This window comes from Rhododendron vialii, chromosome 11a (genome assembly GCF_030253575.1).
Source record: "Rhododendron vialii isolate Sample 1 chromosome 11a, ASM3025357v1".
Classification (NCBI taxonomy): Eukaryota; Viridiplantae; Streptophyta; class Magnoliopsida; order Ericales; family Ericaceae; genus Rhododendron; species Rhododendron vialii.
The window spans coordinates 26585764-26609472 of NC_080567.1; the positions used below are offsets into that span (position 1 = coordinate 26585764).

A 23709-nucleotide genomic window follows, 5' to 3' on the forward strand; every position below is an offset into this window, starting at 1 on the left:
CACTACAACACCCCGGATCCTGCAAATGGTTAACCCTGCAACTTACAAGTAGTTCAACCACCAGAGCATAAATTGTAACCAACTCATACAAGTACTTCTTTCTGAAATTTTCTGCTCATGGCAAAAATGTCCAGGGCATTAGATAATCTTTGTGGGCTACGATTCTATCTATATCTCTCCAGTAGTGGGTTGGCACGAGTTGAGTTTTGTTCACCCTCCACTTAAGAGAGTGAACATTACTTTCCCACCCACAAAGTGATGTCATACTTATCAAAAAGTGTATTATATGTTAAGCATGACATCATTTTGTAGTGGAGTCCACACCATTTCAATCAATAAAAGAGAGGGTAATGTTCACTCTCTTTTAAGGAGGGTGAACAAAATTGCACTCGGTTGGCACTCACTTATGCTAGGTTTGGAAGCCAGCGACAATTTTCTAATTTCCTTAAAGTACAACAAAAGGGCCATGGCCTTTCTCATAATGTTCATGGAAAAGCTTCTGGGTGCCGGGTAGATACCACGTGGTACTCCATCAGTGATCCCAGTCGTCCAAACATATTTTGGATTGTCCACTGAATTTGAAAGTTATCTCTTAGTCGGTTTCCATACCAAGGCTCAATCCAATTAAGTCCGTAGCATCTACCAATTTTGCCATACTTTCACAGAGCCTCCGGTAGCACAGCCGAGAGAACCTATATTTTTGATCTCTTATTCCCTATTTATTCTTTAAATGAAAGATTATGGAAAGAGAAAAGAGGAGAGAGCGTGGTCGGGTGAGGGGAGAGAGAGGGAATAAATGTGAGCCGTTCAAAACATGTTTGGACGGCTAGGATCGTCGATAGGTACCACCATGCACGTGGTACTGCTCGGCAACCAAAAAATTATTATGTTCATGGGTTGCCCACTTGACTAATGTTTCCTGAACAATGAGTAAAAATGACTTTGCTTGCATTGCCATCCAAGGAAAAATCAGTCTGTCTCTTTCTCATGCACAATACCAGCTGCCATAAAAAAAATAAATAAATAAATAAACCTATAGACCAAAATTGGAATTTCACACTCGGGTGAAGATGATCATAAGCTATTAAAATTTTTTCACAGGACATATAAAAAAAAAAAATCAATAAAGTGGATTCTAAGTGGTTTGCTTAGACTTTGGTATTGATTCTGGCACTGGCTTGTTCAAGTAGAAGGTAGAAAAATTTTGATGTTACTTTAAGCGAGTAAAAAGAGTGTGGAGTTGTTCTTCTATTGGTATTAACTATTAACCAAGTTTAGATAGTAGCAGGGGGATGGATTCATGCACAGTACAATATCTGGGTTCAAACGGGAATAATTAAAAATACATAGGTTTGATTCGTTACTAAGTCGAAACTCTGAGGTCATTTTGTGGTAACGTAAATTTCCAGTACTAGTTTTTTTTTTTTTTTTGATCCGCAGTACTAGTTTGGTATGTGCCCTAAAATAAGGCATCATTCTTGTAACCTTTATTTTTCTTTTTCATTTTATGTGTTTTGTTCGTCTTTAATTTCTAAATTTTTGTTAGATTTACTTGATATTTTTTTAATTAATTATCCTTCAAGACAAAAATAGTCTAAAAAGTAGTAAAAAAATTATGACCAAAAGCAAAATAGAATTCAATAAAGATGAAAAAAATATCAAACAACTGTCTTTGTGATCTAAAGTTTCATCTCATATAAACTTTTCTCAACATCGGTTCATATTTGTATATTTTTTCGATTCCTCTCGTCGAGACGAATAATCAATCCTAAAAATTACAATGATAAGCTAAACAAAAAGTTCTGAAAAAATAAAAAATACCGGAAAAGGTTCTGGACAAATAAGTTCACAAGAACTCAGTCTAAGTCACGTATAATACTCGTGCATGAGCGCAACATGCGTGTGGAAAGTTAAAGTCGTTCCAAAATATTCAAGCCCTTTTTCACACTCTCTTTCGCTATAACCACACTATCTTTTAGGACAATTGCATGGAGTGAGTTGAGTGACATTGTATAACCCAATTCATGAGGCACTAAGTGCATCTCTAGCCTTCACTCAATTTTTTTTTTAAAATTTGAATCAAATTTTGGGTAAAAACCCATTGTATGTAGACATATCTTCAATCATTAAACTCAAAATTTACCCAAGTATATATATTTTTAATTCTTAATGGCAAAATGGTAAATAGAGCCAATCAAAGCAGATCACGTCTCCACATTCTTCTTCATCTGCTCACAATCAAAACCACCACTTTCTCTTTCTACATCTTCTTATTTGTCTGCACCTCCAGCAATGATTGGAGCCCAGCTTCAAGCAACATAAAGATTCAGCAGCATAAATCTCCGACGAACACAGTTCTGGCAAAGCAAAGATCAAACGAGAAATTCATCGACGAAAGCTTCAATGGTTGGCAACTCAGTGACTCCGGCAAAGGTCGACCAGCTCCGACGAAATACAGAAGCTCCGGCTAGATCTCTCTCTCCCTCTCCCTCTCTCTCTCTCTCTCTCTCTCCCTAACTAGCTGTTGCAAAAAATGGGTGAGGCAAAAATTGTTCAAGATTTGGGGAAAAAATGGGTAAAACCCAAAATGATGAAGGGTTTGGGTAAAAGATTGGAGAATATTTTTTGTATTTTTACTGAAATTTTGAATTTGGATATTAAAATGGATAAAGACCGGAGATGCTCTAAGACCATCCACAGTGGTACAATCAAAAGCCAAATGTTTTTAAAGTTAATAATGTTGATGCAAAAGATGACTCACAATGATATAATTAAACTTAGCAACATCCTTATAAATAATCAAATTTTGGGCTTTGGATAACCAAAACTAGCAACCTTTTTCAATAATCAAAATTTGTGGACTCCACACCATATAAGTTAACTAGTTCTAAAATTTGTATACACGCGTGTTTCAATTGGTTTTTTTTTCTTTCTCTTTTTCGTCTACTCTATATATTCTTCACTCCACCCACAAACTTTTTCTCTTTCTTTTCCTTAAAAAGTAAAGCCCATATCTCTCGATCATGTACAATTCAATCCATCATAGCCAAATTAAGGTATTTCACTCTTTTTTTTCCGTTTTTATTTTTTTCCCCCAAAAAAATTCATAATAGGGGGGAAGAAAGTCACCGATTTTTCTCCAAAATTAAGAGAAGAAATCGATATATTTTTGCAAAAAAAAAAAAGGTAAATGGGGAAAAGTGAATAGCAGAAAACAGAGGGGGAGAGAGAGTGAAATTGTAGTGGAATCTTATTTTTGTTATGGACTAGAAGTGATTATTGTGAAGCTCAACATTGTTAAACTTAGCTTCTTAAGTGAATAATCAAAAGTTGATGTGTCAACTTTTGATTAACCTTTTTTAATTATACTACTGTGGATGACCTAAGGGCCCAACATAATATAGTACTTGGTTCTCTTGGTTTTTTTTTTTCTCTTTTCGAGAAAGCCATATACTTGGTTCTCTTGTTAGTTTAATGAAAGAAAGTGGTGGAGTATAAAAAAAGGGTGTAAAAATCAAACTCAACTTTTTTATTATGATACTTTATGAGATTTTTGTGTGCATTTTTTTATGCTAAAAGACAAAAAAAAATGAGTGTCATAATAAAAAAATGGGGTATGAAAATCATTTTCCAAAATCAATTACAAAAGGTCCAAAACATAACTACCACCGTATCTGAACCCATTAAGCGTCGTCGTTTTAGCTGCCACTGAGCGCATTCCCATCGTTAGTTAACCCATCGACCTCCATTAAACCCTGTCCCACCCCTTCTCTCTCGCTGAAAAAATGTCATCTTCCATACTGAGAAGATCATCACTTCTCTCGCAAAACCCTAGCCTCAGAAACCACTTCTTGACCTGTCTCTTCTCCTCTCTCTCTTCTCCTCCTCAGTCCCACCATCTCTCACCTTCGAATCAAAGACTCGAAATTCTCGGTTCTGGGTATCATTTCCCGACTGCGAACGTTACTGGGTCCTCGTCGGTTTCGGTTGGAACCTCGAAATTCCCATCTGGGTCCCGTTCGGGTCTCGTCAATTCGTCTTTTTTTCGCTTATTCGGGTCTCAGCCCGCCGTTGAACCATCCACCTCCGATGGGCTCACGGTTGAAGGCATTATTTCTAACCAGTGGACGATACTTGATGAGAGCGAGAATGACTGGAAGAGCCATGCCTCTGCAATTGCTCAGTCGATTCATGTAATCAAGAGACGCTTGCAGGTATTACATTAGTTTACATGTCTATACAAGTGCACGTCAACTTAGGCCAAGCTTCGAACTCCTTTGAGGCCAGTACGCACGGGGCTTCGCTCTGTGGCTTTAATTGAGCTCCCTCTGTGGATGGTGGGATGTGCGTAAGCTGGCCCGAAAACATGAGTTATGGAAAAACTTAGGCTGTGATTCATTGGTCACCTCAATGGCTTATTAGTGAGAGCATTGGTAATATCACATAGATGAATATTTCATATTTAATTGTATCTAGCGGGGATGTAATCTATTCAATAATTGTTGAATTCAAATGCTAAAAATGCTGTCATCGCGGATTGTAATTGAGTCTTGTCTATTTTGGTCAGTTAAACAGGCCCATAGACCTCTCAGTGACGCCTCACTTTGGATTCAGTCTTAGTTGAAATGGATTTAGTTGGTAATGCTGCATGATGCGATCAGCTTCTGCTTTTTTGTTTAGACTTGAGGCTTGTGTGTGACTTTCTCCTTTCTAAATGGAACAAATTATGCCTTTATAGAAGCCATTGTTTGAGGATTTGTAATTCTATAGAATGCAATCATTTATACTGCTCTTTTCAGCTTATCTTGGATTTTTATGTCCTATTTAAGCAGAAAGATGATTTTCCGATAAAGATTTTTGTTGCAGTTTGATCAATTTCCTACACCATGCGAAGACATTGCTCTTCTTTTGATTTTGATTTTGATTCTGTAGTTGTGTTAAGCCTATATTTAACAAACCTTGGTGAAATTTCATTGTTGAATGCTTACAGTGAAATGGAGTCGTTCATGTTCCTCTGCAATGAAATTGGGGTGCTTTTGTGATGAAAATCCAGGAACTAGTTGTGATTATGTGGTTGCGTTTACCCTATATTAATAGGAGTTTGAGAAAATTTTGGTTGTTTGATGCTTACAGTGGAAGAGTTTGATAGTCAGATTAGAGGTGCTATCAGTACAATTAGACAAGCCGGACCTTTGGGATGATCCTGTTCGCGCCGGGAAGATAAGCCGGGAGCATGGTTCATTGATGAGCAGGATGAAAGAGGTCAAGGCCTTTGAGCAGGAATTGCTTGAACATATTGACATGATTAAGCTTGCGCGTGAAGAGGATGATGCAGATTTGCAATCGGTGGGCCCTCAATTCTAGGCATGTATTTAGCGTTTCATGCTTTGTTGCTGTTTTGGTCTATTTTGGGACAATTGTGATTTTTTAATCTAATTTTGTTAGAGACACTTATGGCATAATTTATTTCACAGTAGGTAACCATTCAGATTCGTTCGCACTTGGCATAGGCAATTATATATGTAGTCAATCATATTCTGAATTCATGTCGAAAAAGCATTAGTATGGAAATTTGGGTTAACACCAATGGTGGCAAGTTGTTGTTGTGAAGATGAATAAGTTTGGTTTTTTTATGTGCTACAATGTGGAAAGTTTTTGAGATACACAGTTGATGTCAGCAGCAAAATTTTTGGAGACCACCACCGAATCCTCACCTCAGAGCTGCTGTAAGAAGCAAATTCATTTTCCCACATTGGGCACTATAAGTAGGAGCTTGCTAACTGATGAGATGTAGCAAAATAATTGGATGTTTATACTATGAGTCTATGGTTGAGGGCAGAAAAGGGTGACTGCCAATCAGAGCTGTAAGTGTTGCAACATGCTTGTCTTTGAATGTAGCCCCCCACATATTCCATAGGGGAGATTCATACATGATACACAAGCCACGATACCAGCAACATATCCACTATTCAGTAGGTTTCACTTTCTCTTTTCTACTTGATGTATCCTTTTTGTTGGGTGTAAGATTATTAATGTTATGAAACATCCTGTGAACTTTCTTTTTTTAGGAATCAGTGAAAGCTTTACTGGAGATGAGAAGAAATGCAAAAGAGAAAGAGCTCGAGGCAATGTTGTCTGGAGAGCATGATTCCTGCTCTTGTTTTATAGAGGTCACTTTTTCTGCTGTTCTGGCTGCCATTCAATGGATATTTGTTATCCTTGCAAAATTTTACCTGTTTCCTTTGAGATAGAATTCAGTGAGTGGTGTGCAATTGCTCCACTATTTGTCAACATCCTATCCTTTGTTATCACGAACATGATGATTTTAAACTGTAAAGCAGAGGAGATTGAAGTCTGCATTTTGGTCTTTAACTCCAGTCGTAAGACTCATAACACTAACCTTATTTTGTACCAAATATAGGTTCAAGCTGGTGCTGGAGGTACTGAGAGCATGGATTGGGCATCAATGGTCATGAAAATGTATAAAATGTGGGCTCACCGTCATGGATACGGAGTGACCGTAGTTGATGAGATGCCTGGTGAGATAGCCGGAATCAAGGTTCACTTTCTTTCCATCGTTTGCTCATTTGCTAAAATTATGTTGTATGAAAGATTAGTATTCGTTCTAAGTACTAAATTTGGATACAAGACATCAAAAATCCTGTTAAAGACGAGAAAACTGCTAGGCATGCAACTGCAAACACTTACCTACCAGCTCTCATGCCAATACTCATTCCGGACACTGTACTTTTGGTATTACTATGTTTATGTTTCTCAAGGTTAATGGAAACATGGAAATCAAGTTTTGTACGTGAGGCTGTATATTGCTGTAGTGTGATGTTTACATGGGCTGTACAATGTTCTTAACATCCTTCTGAAGGTGGCTATTCTATCAATGTGAGCGAGAGAGAGCTTAGGACTAACAAAGAAGACAAATTTTCATTTGCATTTTTGCAGTGAACAGAATCAACGAACTGTAATAAGGTGCTAATTTGTGTTCTTTAGACTGATGTAATTATGGTTGAAGAGTGAGGTCAGGGGTCTTACAAATTTTGATTAGTATTTGGTAAGAAATGGTCAATGAGCTTTTATTTTTGCTTTTCCTAGACTTCAAAAGGTGTAGAACATTTCAGTAGAGAAAACCAACCACCAGAGCTGTTTTTTTTGGGAATCATTGTTTTCAATAATAGTATTTTACAATCCTGTATTTAGAAATTTTCTGTTTTCTTCAAAGTGTTTCTCTAGGGTCTTTACTCGGATTGCTTATAGTTAGTCTCTATAGGACTGAGGTAACCTGATTCTATTAGGGACTTGGACTTGATATTGGAAACTTCCAATCTTCGACTAATTAGCTCACATCAGCCTACTAAGGTCATAAATAAAGATCGATTAGATACCTCTCTGTCATGGATTTCTTGATTTACCCAAATGCTCTACTAGTAAAACATAAGAGACCATAAATAAATCTGAACCAACCATGATTCAGTGAGATATTAGGATCAATTTTGACTTCAAACTTGATCAATAGTTATGCTGAGCAGTCAATTGGGGCGCACATTCACATGAATCAATTTGCGCTTGCATATTTGCCAATAAGAGTACTGATGACCTACCAAAGGCTTTCATATAAGAATCTAGAAGCAAAAACATACTTCTCTGTTTTTGTGTGTCACGAGCTCTCTACATATGCTTTCTGCACTTGAAGCTTGAACTTCATTCCTTTTTATGTTCATCATCTCTACTCAATTATTCATCTACTTTGTTGACATTGAATGAATCTTTCTTCAGCGGGCAACAATCAAAGTTGATGGTGAATATGTGTACGGTTATGCCAAAGCAGAAGTAGGAGTCCACCGATTGGTTCGTTGTTCACCATTCGATAGTGCTAAGCGCCGACATACTTCATTTGCAGCAGTGGCCGTAATACCGATCTTGGGTGATACATCAACCCGTGTCCAAATTAATGAGTCTGATCTCAAAATCGAGAGATTTCGAGCTGGGGGAGCTGGTGGCCAGCATGTTAACACAACAGAGAGTGCGGTTAGGATAACCCACATTCCTACAGGAGTCACTGCCTCTTGTCAAAATGAAAGGTAAAGCTCGCCAGGTCTAGATGAATGCGCAACATATGCAATATAATTTGGTGGTGATGTGAAATCCCTTCTTTGAAATCTATCCAAATGAAGCCTAGAAGTTGTCTTCCTTAACAACTCTATCTTTTTATGTGCAAAAACAGGTCACAACATCAAAACAAGGCTTCTGCAATGACTGTTCTTCAAGCACGCTTAGACCAGCTTGAGATGGCTCGCCAGGCCCAGATGAATGCGCAACATACGCAATCTCTCACCGAAATCAGTTGGGGCAACCAAATTCGCACTTACGTCCTCCATGTAAGCAGACACAACACAAAATTTAGTTCCTTAATTGCTAACAATGGACCATAAAACAACCTTATCTATTGCCTTCATATCTCTTTGCAGCCTTACCGGATGGTCAAAGATCTTCGAACTAACTATGAAGTTTCAGACCCCGATTCAGTTCTTGAAGGTGAAATCGATAACTTTATCTTGAGCTTTCTATCATCAGCCTTGGATAAAGATGAAGACTACTCTTAAGATGGGCTTTGGGAATCTAACGGGTGATTTTGTGGTGCCTTTCCTTCTAAGCACGGGAGATATGGATTAGTTTAGTGCCACTATCGACATAATCTCTTCTTCGATTGCAATTTACAGCATTTGTATCTATTTACCACAAGTGGGAGCTGGGAGCATGAGGTGTTTTTTTTTTTATTTTATTTATTATTTTAAACTTCCTCAGTGATAACCCCGTTTGTATTTTTTGAACGCATTTAGTATTGGAAACTATGCATTTTTATTAGTTATTATGGACGAGTCAATCTACTTTGGTTTCCATCTGCTTCATTCTTTATTTGAAAATATTTTGCACATAGACCGTGGTTCTCACGTGCGTTGGATGCCTTCGGATACCGGACATCTGTGTTTGAAGCAGCATTCTTTGGATGTTTGTGCGACTATTTCATTGATCCTATGATCCGGATATGGGTCTGAGACTGAGGTATGAGATCCTAGTTTCCCATCTGTAAATGTTCTTACATTGTGCAAATCAGTTAGTAAATAGTTTAGCTACAACTGAATCTTTTCCTGTAGGCTGTAGGTTCAGGAGCCTTCTACAGTCTTATGGAAAGAGACAACTGTCAACAGAACCAAATTTATTTAATTTTTTTATCATTGTGTTTTCAGAAAGTAAATTCCGAGAATAGAAAAGATAGGATACATGAAAGTAAAATATGAAACTATCCATGAAACAATACTGAAAGTGAATCTGGACCGTCTAGTGTTTCATGGATGGTTTTATGTTTTTCTTTCATGTACTGTATTAGGCCTGTTCGGAGAATGGTTTATGAAGATTACAACCGCACCCGACCTTGTAAAATAGATTCCAACTTCAATATTCATTTTACATCATCAAATTTCCTTATTGCAAATAATTTCCTTTATCATTGAACACAAAATATACCACCAATTCACTGGTCCAATGAGTGAGTACTTAGAAGCATTTTTTCCCCATAAACTCTGAGTGTTGAGTGTTCGGGTTAACTTACTTCTTACGCATACATCGACTATGTCATGATACTCGGACCCATGCTAAAATCTCACAGCGTATTACAAGCTTTAAAAGAGTCAGTATTTGAAATTCCTCCCTCGGTGTTTGAGTTCAATTGCTATAGTCGTTTGGAGGAGTTTAACACACTCTTTTAACGCTCATTGTACCCAGTGAGATCCTAGCTTGGGCCCCGACATAGGTGAACTGACCCGTGCATGAATATGTAGAGTTGTCTTTCGGGATACTATCTGTTGTTTTTTTTCCTCACAAAGAATTCAAAATGGTTATAAAGGGCGTAAAATGATACACAGTAGTAATATAGGGCGTAAAATGATATAGATCCATAGTTTGAGGTGGTCAACGGTAATTTCCAAACAATAACGATGGAATAGCATAGCTGTCCAGACCCTCCAATCCGTCCAGCTCTCTCTCTCTCTCTCTCTCTCTCTCTCTCTCTCTCTCTCCTGTGACCTCCGAAAACCTAATTCGACGTAGCTGAGCTAACCAATCCGACTGATTTCTTCATCAATTAAACCGGAAGAACCCCATGGTAACGAGCAATACTCTACACACCAGATTTGAAAGAGTAATTTTGCCACACCAGAACGCGTATTGAGCGGGGGAGATTTCGTAACCTGAATGGAGTCTTCTTCGGTGATCACTCCGGAAGATGTTTTGGAGTCTTTGATGAATGACGGCACTATCGATGCTTTGAGATTGAAGATTATCAATCAGCTCAAAGCTAACGTACGTATCATCTCCATCTTAAATATATTTGCCCTTTTCTATCTGCTTTTCTGCTCAGTACCCTAATTTGCAAGGACTTGGTGGTGAACCAATTATTTAATGGAGAAAAACAAATCCCGCTTTTGTGGAAATAACGACATCGCGAACCCTGGCTCGAATTTGACTCAAAATTTCTACTCAAATTTGAGTAAAAAGCTTCATATGATACATACTCAAATGTAAGCATAATCATAAGTGCAATGTTCCTTAACCCTAGAAAATGTCCGAAAAGACCTGATGCGGAACTAACGAGCAGGGGCAAAAATATGATAAGTAGATACGTAATTTCGAGTCGTGGATGCTACATGTCAGGCAGGAGTTCCCAAAAAGTGGTATAGAAGACTGACTTTTTTCAATTAAAACATGTCACCAGAACTACCGAGCATGGTCAAAAATAAGGTAAGTAGGAGTTCCCAATACAATTTCGATTGCCAGTGCTACATAACTGATAACACGTTGGAGTAACAAGGGATTATCTTGCAAACATGCCACGTACGCTTGAGTAAAACAAGGGATTATCTTACAAGCAAAATGAGTAAAACTGAATTTGACATAAATTCGAGTCAAGGAGCTGAGTGGATTTAGATAGTTTTGCTTAAAAAATAATAATTATATTTTGATTCAGGAAAGGGTAAAGGCTGGAGAAGCTCTAACAGGTGTTTTAAATGCTTGTAAAAGCCATATCTGTGACAATAAGGTTAGGGTGATGGTGGTGGTTTGATGGTCTGATGAGGTTATTTGCCTTTCAATTTCAATTTGTGTGAAGTGACATGCACGTTTGCAATTTGCTGTGTTTGGTTTGTGTTTTGAAAAGTTTTTTGAAAAATAGTAGGGGAATAAGTGGAGAGAGATAGAGAGAGAAATGTTGGAAGTAGGAGGAATCTAGGGGGAATTTTTTGAAAAATTCTTTTCAAATAGCAAAGAGAATTTTACATAGCTTTGGTACAATGGAAGGATGTGACGTAGGAATCAAAGAGTACAGAGGGAAAGAGGGAGGGAAGCACTTTTGTTGCTGAGAGCCAGTAAACAAATTTTGAGCCATAAAAAATGTTAATTTTGCTTTTGAAACATGAGAGAAGCTCTCTCTCTCTCTCTCTTCCCTCTTCTATACATTTATTAGTGAAGGAGAAAGAGTGGGCCTTAGAGGAGAGCTCCACTTGCTTCCTTTATCCCTTCTCTCTGATTCTGTTTAACGAACAGCAGAAATTGTTCACCAATTTCCTCTCAAATTAGTCAGCACAAGCTGAGTATTTTCCTATGTTTCATAGACCAGATTTGGGCGTCGGGTGCAGCGGGTTTATGTCTATTTGTCCAAATCATCTGGTTTTCATTTCGAGGGCACGGGGATACACCATAATCGTCATATTTCTTCATATATCATTTATTATCTAGAATAAATGGTGTTTACAAGGTGGCTTTGGGTACTACATGCCTCATATTTATATAGGAGTTATGCTTGCTAGTTGATTATCCAACTAAATATGTCAGGATTATGTTTCCATACTCTTCCTACTCTCGAGTGTATCAAGAGGAAACCATGTACATAGGTTTGTTCCAACTTGCCAAAAACAGGGCCAACCTTGCTTAGTGCTTTTTTCAGTAAGTCTATATGTTGGTAAAAATAGTGGAACGTTGGAAAATGTGGATCTTATCACCTGATGGCTCTTTCCCTCTTATGAAAACATAATTTTGATTTTGCAACCCAGTTTTAATTACTTCCCTATGTGCAAATACCTGTATTTTCTCGTCCTATCTTGTGTCACTCAGGTTACTCAGGCCTAAGAATGATATTTGCTTCCAAGATATAAGTTTGACCAAGTAGTAGTTTCCAGGGTGTTAACTTATTCGTGGACTCTTGTACCGTCAAGATTTCAGCTACTCTATTGCTAACTTGGTTGATTAGTTGATGAATACATGGTGATAGGCACTTATCAGTCAGTTGACGTATTGATGACACGGGAGATATGATTTTAAATTTCGTGAATGAACTTCAAAAACAGGATCTGAATTTCATGAATATTTACCCATGCTCTGATGCATTGGTAGTCTTGTGTTCTTGGCCAACCTGCAGACTTCCACTGTTAATTTACCAATTTACCAGGCAACGATTCAAAATGTCTCATTGGAGGATTGAATGATCAAGTTGTATTCCCTGAAGGAGTTTTCTAGATATTGGAATGAACTTCATGTGTTAGGTATTCTGATATTTCTCTTTTTATTTGTTAGGAAGAGCTGAAGAATAATACTATTAAAATGGCCGAACAGAGTAAAGTTCTTAACACTCCGGGGGCAGAAAAGCAGACAAAAAGGGAGCTATTTGATGCACTTCGGCATGAACTTGAGTAAGTGTTGATTCCTTTGAGTAAGGGGTATGAAGCACGGCTGACAAGGGCATGTGTGGGACACGATAGGGATACATGTAGGAAGTACTGACGTAATTATATTAATCGAACGAGTTATTGAGTATTATGTAGCAGTTTTAATCTTTTTATGGGATTTGTACATCTGAGACCTACAAGCATTTATGCCTCCCGTGAAATTATCTTTTAGAAAGGATAGGTGAATGATTAGCAGCCCTAAATTCACTAACGTAACAAACGGAAGGGGAAGAAATCTATGAAAAATCTAAGCAACATAAGAAGTACTTCAAGCCTGTGAACTGATTTTTAGTTGTGTAATTTTACTCTACCAAACAGCAGTTCTCTATAATTCTACTTCTTTCGTTTCCATGCACATCCTGGGGTACAGGATGACAACATTTCGTTGTCTTCAATGGTGGAATGCATACTGAGCACCTTGACTATGCATTGGAGCAGAGGGTCCAACATTCTAACGATGTTGAAACCAAAGATTCATTAATTTGTCCCTAAAATCCCTGTTTTTTTTTAAAATTTTAATTGGATAAACTTAGGTTGATTTACTTTCTTTTCATATCTTGTTGTCTTGCAGGACTCCAGTGCTTGAGAAAGCCTCTAAATCCGTTTGGGAGCTGATTTTGGACAATAATGGGCTGGGGAAGGAAATAAGTGAAACAGTTGAAAGGGTATTCTGCCGATTAAGTGGCCAGGAGCCTCCATTATTCCCTCCAAATACCGAAACCTTATCAGAGAAGAAGAACGACAAGGCTAGTGAGAAAGGCAAAGGGAAAGTGGTAGAAAGTGGAAAGGAGAATTCGGACTCAACATCAAAGAAAAGAAAACTTGATGAGACGAACACCGAGGATGGAACAGATGAAGTCGCAAGCGGATCTGGCAGACGACCTTATGTGCCGGATGATTCTACAAAGGTGCCTCAGCCAAGTGTGAAGACATAAGCCGAGCCATGCATGAGTCCGACAGATAGAGCTAAGAGTTGGTTGAACCCGCCGGATCAGTAGCTGAAGTTCATGGACTCTCTCTTTTGTTAATATACTACGTTGGATCCACAGAAATCACTACACAATTTTCTTAGGGAGCTAGGATCAATTTGAACTAGGTGTAGGAATAGCTATGCGTCAATAACTTCTATGAGGTTGGCATTTATTTAGATTGTTACACTTGCATTAGATTAACCTTGTTAGCAACCCAAAATTCGAATCGATCAAATATTTGTAGATGTTCATCGGATAGTTGTTCTGTAGGTGTTCACTCGGTGTATTCATGACTTGCACAGTTGTTTGGTTGATTGTGGAGATTAGGATTAGAATGGAGAACTTCTATTTGTTTGGCATTATACATCTTGTTAAATGTTGGCAGACATATGAAGTTTAGTTCTTATTTTCTTCATTTCTTCAAGGAAGGTGAATAATATTTCTTACCTGCGACGACAGCTTAGAGCAAGAAAACCCTAGTTCTGTGATTTGCAGATAGAACTCTAGAACAATTTTCGTCTTTCTGCAGCCTCTGTGCCATTGTTTGGTGTAAGCTTACTATTTATGAATAATTATTGAGTAGTCTGGGAACACCGCAACGTATAATATTCTTTTAATAAATTTACCTGCTCTCTCTTCTCGCTTTTAAGAAAATGTATTCCCATTTAAATGTTGCATGAAATGATAAAATAAGAAAAATGTCTCAAAATCTTAATTGACACTATGTTTATTTAGATTATAACAATGAGTACTGCTATGTGTACCGACCATTTTTGGACCAAAACCGTACCGACGGCCGCGCGCGGCCGTCTCCGGCCACCGGACGGCCGATCCGAGCCGTCCAAAAATTTAAAAAAAAAAAACCGAGGGGCCTCTCGCGGGAATCAACGTCATCCGATGTGTGTAGAGTGCTTGATCTAAACACCCTATTTTTCGTGTATACATATATACACGAAAAATAGGGTGTTTAGATCAAGCACTCTACACACATCGGATGACGTTGATTCCCGCGAGAGGCCCCTCGGTTTTTTTTTTTTAAATTTTTGGACGGCTCGGATCGGCCGTCCGGTGGCCGGAGACGGCCGGCGCGGCCGTCGGTACGGTTTCGGTCCAAAATTGGTCGGTACACATAGGATTTTCGTATAACAATTGGGTGGAGTGGCTTTTATTTAAGTTGAGAATATATTATATTTTGACTTGTTTTTAGACACGCGCACGCGCACTCGCTAGTGTACCACTCGCTAGTGTACTATATAGTATGGATTAGTGGTCTAAAATATTGGCGAACGAATATTCTCAAAGGTTCTAGAATGTTAGAGGAACGCAAATGTTTCAAAAGACTAGCGTGACGAGTCTGAAATTTCCAGAGGATTTTAGAAAATTTCCAGAAGATTTTAGAAGACCACGTTAATTATGTGGTAAACTTGTACGGAGAAATTCCAAAACATTGTGGAGACAAGAAAAGGGGATAGATATTTTTTTATAGGGATTCTAAAAAGAAAGTACAGTCGGATAAAGAAGACCCGAGTCGTTCCCGAGTCGTTTATTGTGGGGGTTGATGGCTATAAAAGTAAAATAATTGCACATTTAGAAGTAATTGCACGTTTAGAGGCACACTTGGAGCATTTTTGGATTGGTAGTAAATCCAGGCAAACCGTTACATCATTCCACTCTAACCCTTCGCATTGTTTACATCTTATCGGTAAAGTGAGACTGTGTATGTATGCTTGTATATGAAATGTTGAAACACACTTGAACCTTTTAGGTAACAATAGGGAGGCCTTCAAAAACATCTCTCAGCAAGATAAACTAGAAACTGAATTCAAAACCTCCCACCTAAGTTAAAAGAAAATTGTTTTCAGTTCCTATCTACAAAACAAATGAAAAACAAAAATGTTATGAAACAAAACAAGTATCAACACATTACAGTCATTGCCAAACCTTATGGCTAGCATCAACATCTTCGCAATCTCCAGTTGCTGGATTAGAAAATCCGTACGGGTTGTTCTCTATTGGAAGATGACTCATCGTCGATGTCCTGCCAAAAACTTGTGGAGGCAAGCAACAGATTGGCTGCACGTAAGGGATAGCACTGTCCATGTCAAGGCGCTCATTAATCCTCATATCATGAACATAAGTTGTTTGTCCATACGCTACATGATCCGCGCCAATGTTTTGCGAGAAGTTTGATACCTCCCGTGGTTCGAGTACTGAACACATAGGCCTCACCCTAGAGAGGTGTCTACCCTCATCAGAGTTCGAAATTAGAGATTCACCTAACAAATGGTTTTCTATGTCATTGAGTATCAGATTGCTCGAACCACAGGTCCCAGAGGCTTCTCCCCAGTAAGCTGGGACGTGACAGGAAAAGACTCCTTCGTTATGAGCAGCTGGAGAAATATATGGTTGCATTTCTTGAATGTGATCTTTCCCCGTGAACAAGTTTTCACCATTGTTTCCTTCAGATACCCAGTGTGCTGCCCTTGGATTTTCAAATGTGTAACTATTAACGTTATCAGATGTTTGTGGAAAATCCATAACTGGGTATAAAAAAAATCACAATACAAAAATCAAAACATGTTTATGTCCGAAATCTCGAATTCAAAAAACCTGAATTTACTTACTTACCTGACATAGGTGAATTGGAGTCCACGATTCCAACAGCTTGTCCTTGACTCTGAATCCATTGAGTAGGAATTAGTAGGGAGGGAGAAGGTATGTGTGGGAAAGAATATTGCATGCCGCGAAATGGGACTTGTGATTGGGGTGCTCCATTATCAAAAGAGATATCCATTCCAGAAAAGAGGTTAGAATAAAAGTAGGGCGATCCTAGCTGTGGAAAGGATTTGCGACTGAGCTCTAACAAACGATGATCGCATTGCAAAAGCTTCTCGTAGTGTTTGTCGAGAGTTCCTGGAGGAAATCGGACATAATGCCTCCTGAACATACAGAAGTTAGTTAGCACTGTATGATAAAATGTAGAGTTCTAGATCTAAGAATTTGGGTTTAACTTTAGAGTGGTTATTTTGCAGTTTTATTGGAGTACAATTTAGCAAGTAATTTTGATTCCACATAACGATTTTAGAAGATCAACATTCCGAACCATGTGGCTACTGGAGGTTTGCCCTTTTGTTAATTTCAGGGTCTCACAATTAATCTGCAAGATTGTGTCTTTTTTCAATCACTGGTGGTTGGTCTATTTTCCTCAGAATAGCCAAACACTCAAGACAACACTAGAAACATCTTCAAAAGGGTTTTTTTTTCTTCTTTTCCCTTCTTCCCAACTCAGTTTTAGAAAGCATACTTCATTATTGAAACTATTTAAGTGTGGACTACCGTGGCGTGGCCTAGTGATACATGGCTCACTTGCATGGGTCTGAGTTCAAGAGGTGATCCATTAGCCCCTGGTGGGCAGTAGAAATCTCTGGATGATTGGTCGCTCACGGAGTCGGTCATGGTTTGGAATTCCCATGACCATGTACCGTGAGGTTACTATAGCTAGTCAGCCCCTCTTCCACCTTTTTCCTTAGCAAAATGAAACTATTTGGTATGGTCTTCCATGATTTAACTAAATACAAAAATTGAGTAAACTAAATACAAAAATCAGACACCTGTTATCAGTGTTATGTGGACCAATTAAGGCCTAATTTAAAAAAAAAAAACTTACTACAAACTATGTTTTCAAATCAGAAATAGAAACAAAATGAAAAGGCTTTACCTGAAAATGGGAGCTTGGCCTCCAGTGAAGTCTGATGCCGGATGCCAAAGCGTATGCTTCCGCGGCTGCGGATCAGTCTCCCGGAAGAACTGGGGTGGTTGGTTTAACTGCACAAAATTCACCAAGTTAAATTTCCAACCATATGGTATCTTCTTCATTGAGCCGTCAAAAAAATAAGTAAAGATCATTCGTCAAATAAAGGTTTAAATATTTAACCTCGATTTCTAAAATTCCTGGTTGGTCATCAACAATAGTAGCCCTGATTGCTTCAATATCAGACCATTGAACTTCAATCTTACTCTTCAAAGCGCCATCCAATACTTCCCACACAATTTTTTTCTTGGCATAGTAACATTTCGCAACCAAGTCGCCTTCGTGCCTAGATATTCTCTGCAAAAAAAATTCATCCAACTCATCAAATTTGCACGTTCTTATATCCGGGTACCTCACTTTTCTTTGCCTAAAAAAACGGTTTCAGTTTTTTTTTTTTTACCTCCCAAGAGCCGATTTTAAGCAGTAATGCTGGGAAATTCGAGGCCTTCAATTTCTCAGTCTCAAAATCATCCTTTCTTGCTCGAGAAGTGTTGCATGCCGATGCGGCATTATGAGTCTGATCAGGTGAAGTCCTTGCTTGGGTTAACTTCAACTCTACCAAATTGACAAAAGATGGTGTCTTGCTTAGTCTCAAACCAAGAGGACTTGATTCGCCAGAAGAGTTGAGATTCCCTCCCTATGAAAAAAAAGAAAAGAAAAGAAAAAGAAGTATTATTGGCAGGTATTCATGCTCCTTTCATAAAATAGAAAAAAAAAATAAATAAAAATGCTCTGCAATGGGTGGAAGTTAAATGACAGAGTCACAGAAACCACATCAAGCTGTTAAAACTTAAATATAATCAGATTGAACCACAAATTGCCCAAAACCAAAACAAATCAGGAAAAACTAAAACACGCAGAACACCTAAACCCAGTCATGCAAAATTAAATAAGATACAATTTTCAAGGACACCCAAAGAACAGAGTGCCCAATTGTGGAAGAAATCCGAGAACAGAGAGGTTCTTGCAATGCCTGAAACCGCAATGCGAAGCTTCTAAACCCCGAAATATACGTACGAATTACGATACCGATAACTTGCATGTAGTTATACATGCGCGCGGGCGCACATACGTGAGTATGTACAAAAACAGAGACCAAAGTTCAATTCTTGGAACAAATCAAACAAACAAGAAAAAAAGAAAGAGAAAAAAAACCTGTTGATTGGAGTCGAGGGAAAGCTTGATTCTCTTCAAATCAGAGCCCTGAAACCCAGAAAAAATATTGCTCTGAAGCTCATCTGCCATGGTGATAAAGGCTCTGCGATAGGCTCTGCTCTATACTACTTACATGACACTACTTCATTGAGTGAAAGAAAAAAAAAAAACACACAGAAAAACCCTAGTCCGGTTCTGATCTGAATTTTTCTAGGTAGGCAATATATATAGCTATGAATTACCCAACTTGAATTAAAATAAGAAATTATGTACTCCTACCCTACTCAGGGGGACCTGGAGTGGAGAGAGAGAAAATTGGAGAAGAAGACCAATGGGATACAAGTGTGGTTCAAAAAGAAGTCTTTTTGACTAGGGGTTCTCTGTGATGTCACGGATCCACGTGGAGGCAGGAGCGGTTTTTTCGGGATTTTTTGTTTAAAATAATAGAAAAAAAAAGTTGTTTATTTATTGTTGAGGCCTGAGGGAGAGGGATGGTGGGTCTCTGGAATTTGGCGGCAAAATATAAAAAACAAATTTTGGGGTGTTGTGATCAAGTTGTGAGGATGAGGGAAATACTAGGTCTATGATTTTGTGCTAGATTTGGTGTTTAGGGAAGATAGTCTTACTACTTTTTTCTATCTGATTAGTCTCTTATTATGTGTATTAGCCATTTTGAAATACGAGGTTTAATTTTTTTTATTTGTTTTTTGTTATTTATGGGTGGTAAATGGTAATGAAAGTGTTTGTAGCAAACAAAAATTCGAGATTTATGGGTGTTGAAACTTGGGATCCGGGGTGCTGTAGTGCACCCCCTACACGTGTAGTGCGGTCAATTCGGTCGTTCATCTCGGCAATGGATGGCTAGGATTTTAATCCAAACAATGGACGGCTCGGATTTGTAAAAGCTCGGAATAAATCCGAGCCATTAATTTCAAGATGAATGGTCAGATTGTCATGCCCTCGATTTTTAACATAAATAAAGATAGTTTTTTTTGTAAATAAAACTCCTCACGATATCTTACATAATACACCAAAAGATTTCACCATGTCCTAATCATTAAATTACAGATCCAACTCCAAGAGTTTGAATATATTACATCATAAAAAAAAATAGGTTCCATTACATTCCCAAAAAAATGCATTTTATCAAAATGTCCATAGGTCTCTTTTACCACCTCTTTCGAGAATATCACTTGAATGCATGCACTTCGCTCTATGTTACTGCTCCGGGTTCATACCTGAAAAATGATAGGTTGAGCTACACTAGCCCAGCAGAGAAATCTACACAACCATTATATGCAAATGGGATGACAGGTAGAATGAATAACGGGGACAAGGTAAGGTATCTCAAAGTAGAAACAAAACATGATTAGTGATTGTCCCAATATCGACGACATAAATGAAGTTCCGTGACTATACATCAAGACTATAGGCTAACCATAACACCCTATTCCGAATACTCTATCCGCTCCTCGACTTCGCTTTAGTCATAACGTCACATGTTTAAAGAGAAAGACCTGTTGATACATGACTCTATGGTGTTGTCTCAGCAACCAATCACTTCTCTCGTATATTCATCAAATAAACCCTTACGTTTACTCATATATATATCACCTTTGCAATCCCACATCACATGGCGTAAACAAGTGCTCCTTCCGGGCTATTCATGGAGTCCCGCTACTCCCTACAAATACCTTCCTCACTAAAGGAACTAAATCACATCACGTAGCATAAGTCACCGTACCACAATTCCTCCAACACACCTCACCACTCAACCATTCATCTCAATCACATATAATGATTTCACAACGAAGACTTATTCACAAGAGGTAGTAGTTGTAATAGTAATAAGGATAATCCGACTTCATTCAACTCATAATCATTACACCATTCATTCTTCATATAAGCATTCACATATCAAAGGATATTCTCTCACAACGATTCATAGATTTTCACCTTGCAACTCGTAAAATCGTATAAGTTACGCAAGAGGTATACCACATATCAAACACAAAGAAATGTCTCGCGTGTCCACGCCTAGCGTTGTTTAACTCAAAAGAGTGTTCTACGTGTTCGTTTTTCACATCGTATGTCAACACATATAACCTTCGCCCACCTATATTCCTTATATTCTCTAAACCCTCGTTTCGGTGTCATAAGACTCATACGGAACCCAACGACCACCATAAAGCCTAGTATACCACTAGCCTCGTCAAACCACTCAATTAAGTACTTAGGAGAACCTAAGAATATCCATGTCTCACCCAAACGATTCTAAGGAAAAGGATTTTCCAACATCTACGAACATATCTATCTTATTTTGGCTACCAAATCTTATTGATTAAGAATTTGGATGTGAGACCACCACCATTGGAAAGTAGACTTCCGGCACATGAATTTCGGTATAAAATTTACCCAAAACGAAGTTCGGATGAAAAAGTTATGCCCTTCCGAAGTTTTGCCAAAATGCTGAATTTTTCATTTCCTACCGGTAGGACACATTTTCCTACCGGTAGGAGACCACAATTTCACGAAAATGACTCTACTGGACAGCGTTTCTACCGGTAGGGCCAAAACTCCTACCGGTAGGACTTGGGTTTTCAGTGCACGATTTTCAGATTTCACCAGAACAATTCCAACAACAAAACCAATGATCTAGGGTGCGATTCAAACACCAAATCAACACATAAACATATAATAGTTGTGAGAAATCCCTACCTCGAAGTCGAAGAACGAAATCCAAGCCCAACCAAGCAAGCCCTAGCTCCGAAAACTCCGAATCATCCGAATACTCTTCTCCGAGCTCAAACCCACGAATTTCCAAGCTCTATAACACTTGAATGCGAGAACTTTGCGGCGGATTGAGGTGGGTTCGAGGTATTTTGGGGTGTTCGAGTGTGAGAGAGAGAGAGAACGAGAGAAGCCGAGAGAGAGAGATCGGGAGGAGAGAAAGAGAGTTGGGGATTTTTTTTTCCTCTACACCCTCACACACACACATATATATACTAGGACACACACACCAACCACACTTGCACTCCCTCCATTTTTAATCCTATCACATTGACCCCAAATCAAATAAATTCAACAAATTTCACATTTACTCGACAGTCTAACATTAATAAACCTTTAAACGATTTTTTTTTTTTGTTGAAAATACGGGTCTCTACATCCTACCCTCCTTAAAGAAATTTCGTCCCGAAATTTGCATAGAATAAATGAAAGCACACCATCAATGGATTTCTTGTCCTAAGGGCCGTGTTCATCACACAACGCTTCGTATCCGCCACTTCCGTGTCCAAAATGCAAGAAAAGTAGAAAACTCTATAATGCCACAACTAACTAGCTTAGCTTTTTACTAAACAATTGCCAAGTTCCGATGTTCATACACGTCAAATCACGAAGTTGTCGTATTCATACAAATCATAGTCATGTTACCATCTAATTCCAGTCTCACAAACCATATCCATTCTCATTACTTCCGACTAACCAATTCTGGTTCCGTGGACCGCGTCCAAACACAAAAGAGAATTTCATAACGTTGTAATTCAACAACCTTGTCAAGCAATACGTAATCGAAAAGTTCTAAGATTAACTCATCCATCCCAAGATTTACTAGATTCTTCGCGCACGCTTACAGGGAAATCAACTTTCATACATTTCTCCTTTCACCTCATTTCTTTACTCCCCGACTTACTCAAATTATTAAGACTCGCACAAGTAGAACTCTAATAGTTCTTAATACTAATTCAAGACAAATTCCCTCAAAAGACAAATGCCGAGTAGTTGTTAAAGTGTCCAACACGATGAAGTCTAAACTAAACAATGATCATGAATTTCCAACTTATATTTTCCAAAGCCATGGTGAAGTGTTAGTTTTGATGAAAATTTTGCCCCCTCCTTGAAAACTCTTGTTCAAGTAGTTGCCAAACCATTGAAACATGCCCATGTGTGACAAAATTCTATAGAATTTGAAAGGAAATGTTCATTTCGGAACGACATTATCAACAATTAATTACGAACAGCTCACTTGGTCATTTGAAAATAATGACAATTTTGTCAACATGGAAATGGACTATGATGTAGCCGACTCCAAGTCTATACCGTTATCATTTTTGAAAATGATCTATACCGTTATAATTTTGAAAATGAACTATGCAAAGATTCAATTTTCACCAAGCATTATCCCTTTCCGAAAATTTTTGAGTTCAAAATATGTACATCCGTAAGTGTAACAACTTTCTAAACCAAGACCCACCACTCCACACATTTCACTATATTTACGCGGCGCTCCAAGTAAAGAATTCAATTCATGTTCGGCATATGTCCACAACATCCATGTAGTCTTACTTATTCAATATCTCACGAAGGATTAATTAGGCTATTGAAAATCTCAATAAGACCATAATCTATAAAGTGAAAGGCATGCAAAAAAAATCATCAAATCATAAGGTATAACAAAATAAGGAGTTAAGATTAGAGATTTCAAGCATCACGTAACGTTACATCTAACTACGAGCTTTGGGTCACCCCATTCAAACACTTCCTATCGATCATCTATTTAACACGTAGCAAGTACCTATACGCACATCATCATCTATCCAGTATCGTGTTCCAAAAGCAAATTCCACACGCTAAGCTTACATTACAAGTCAAGCATGTAGATTAAAACTAAACAGCAACCGATTTCATATACAATTACCATAATAGACTAACCAGTTGCAAACCCACTGTACGAATTAATGGTTTACACATCATCGAACACATCTACGCATCAACGGGCTCACACAGTACCCAATACGACCACGGGCTCACATAGTGCCCAATACAATGGGTTCACACAGTACCCAATATAGTACGGGCTCACATAGTACCCAACACACTACGGGCTCACATAGTGCCCAAAATACCACAGGCTCACACAGTGCCCAATATAGTACGGGCTCACATAGTACCCAGCACACTACGGGCTCACACAGTGCCCTAT

At 38.3% G+C, this 23709-nt stretch overlaps 3 protein-coding genes across 3 annotated transcripts; 2 read left to right on the plus strand and 1 right to left on the minus strand.

The window, feature by feature from the left end:
- The first annotated feature begins 3677 nt into the window (after nucleotides 1–3677).
- Nucleotides 3678–8910, plus strand: LOC131307462 (peptide chain release factor PrfB2, chloroplastic). Its single transcript, XM_058333965.1, has 7 exons — nucleotides 3678–4214; nucleotides 5134–5346; nucleotides 6069–6170; nucleotides 6422–6559; nucleotides 7789–8093; nucleotides 8237–8390; nucleotides 8481–8910. Exons 1-7 carry the CDS (start codon nucleotides 3786–3788, stop codon nucleotides 8613–8615), a joined length of 1476 nt encoding a protein of 491 aa, XP_058189948.1. The 5' UTR covers nucleotides 3678–3785; the 3' UTR covers nucleotides 8616–8910.
- Nucleotides 8911–10036: 1126 nt separating this feature from the next.
- Nucleotides 10037–14145, plus strand: LOC131307465 (uncharacterized). The gene is made up of 3 exons (XM_058333968.1): nucleotides 10037–10371; nucleotides 12637–12752; nucleotides 13360–14145. The coding sequence occupies exons 1-3, from the start codon at nucleotides 10264–10266 to the stop codon at nucleotides 13721–13723; spliced, it is 588 nt and encodes a 195-aa protein (XP_058189951.1). The 5' UTR covers nucleotides 10037–10263; the 3' UTR covers nucleotides 13724–14145.
- Nucleotides 14146–15483: 1338 nt separating this feature from the next.
- Nucleotides 15484–18919, minus strand: LOC131307461 (uncharacterized). The gene is made up of 6 exons (XM_058333964.1): nucleotides 18726–18919; nucleotides 17971–18207; nucleotides 17694–17867; nucleotides 17478–17584; nucleotides 16388–16698; nucleotides 15484–16299 (listed from the first exon to the last, which is right to left on the minus strand). Exons 1-6 carry the CDS (start codon nucleotides 18813–18815, stop codon nucleotides 15689–15691), a joined length of 1530 nt encoding a protein of 509 aa, XP_058189947.1. The 5' UTR covers nucleotides 18816–18919; the 3' UTR covers nucleotides 15484–15688.
- Nucleotides 18920–23709: the final 4790 nt, after the last annotated feature.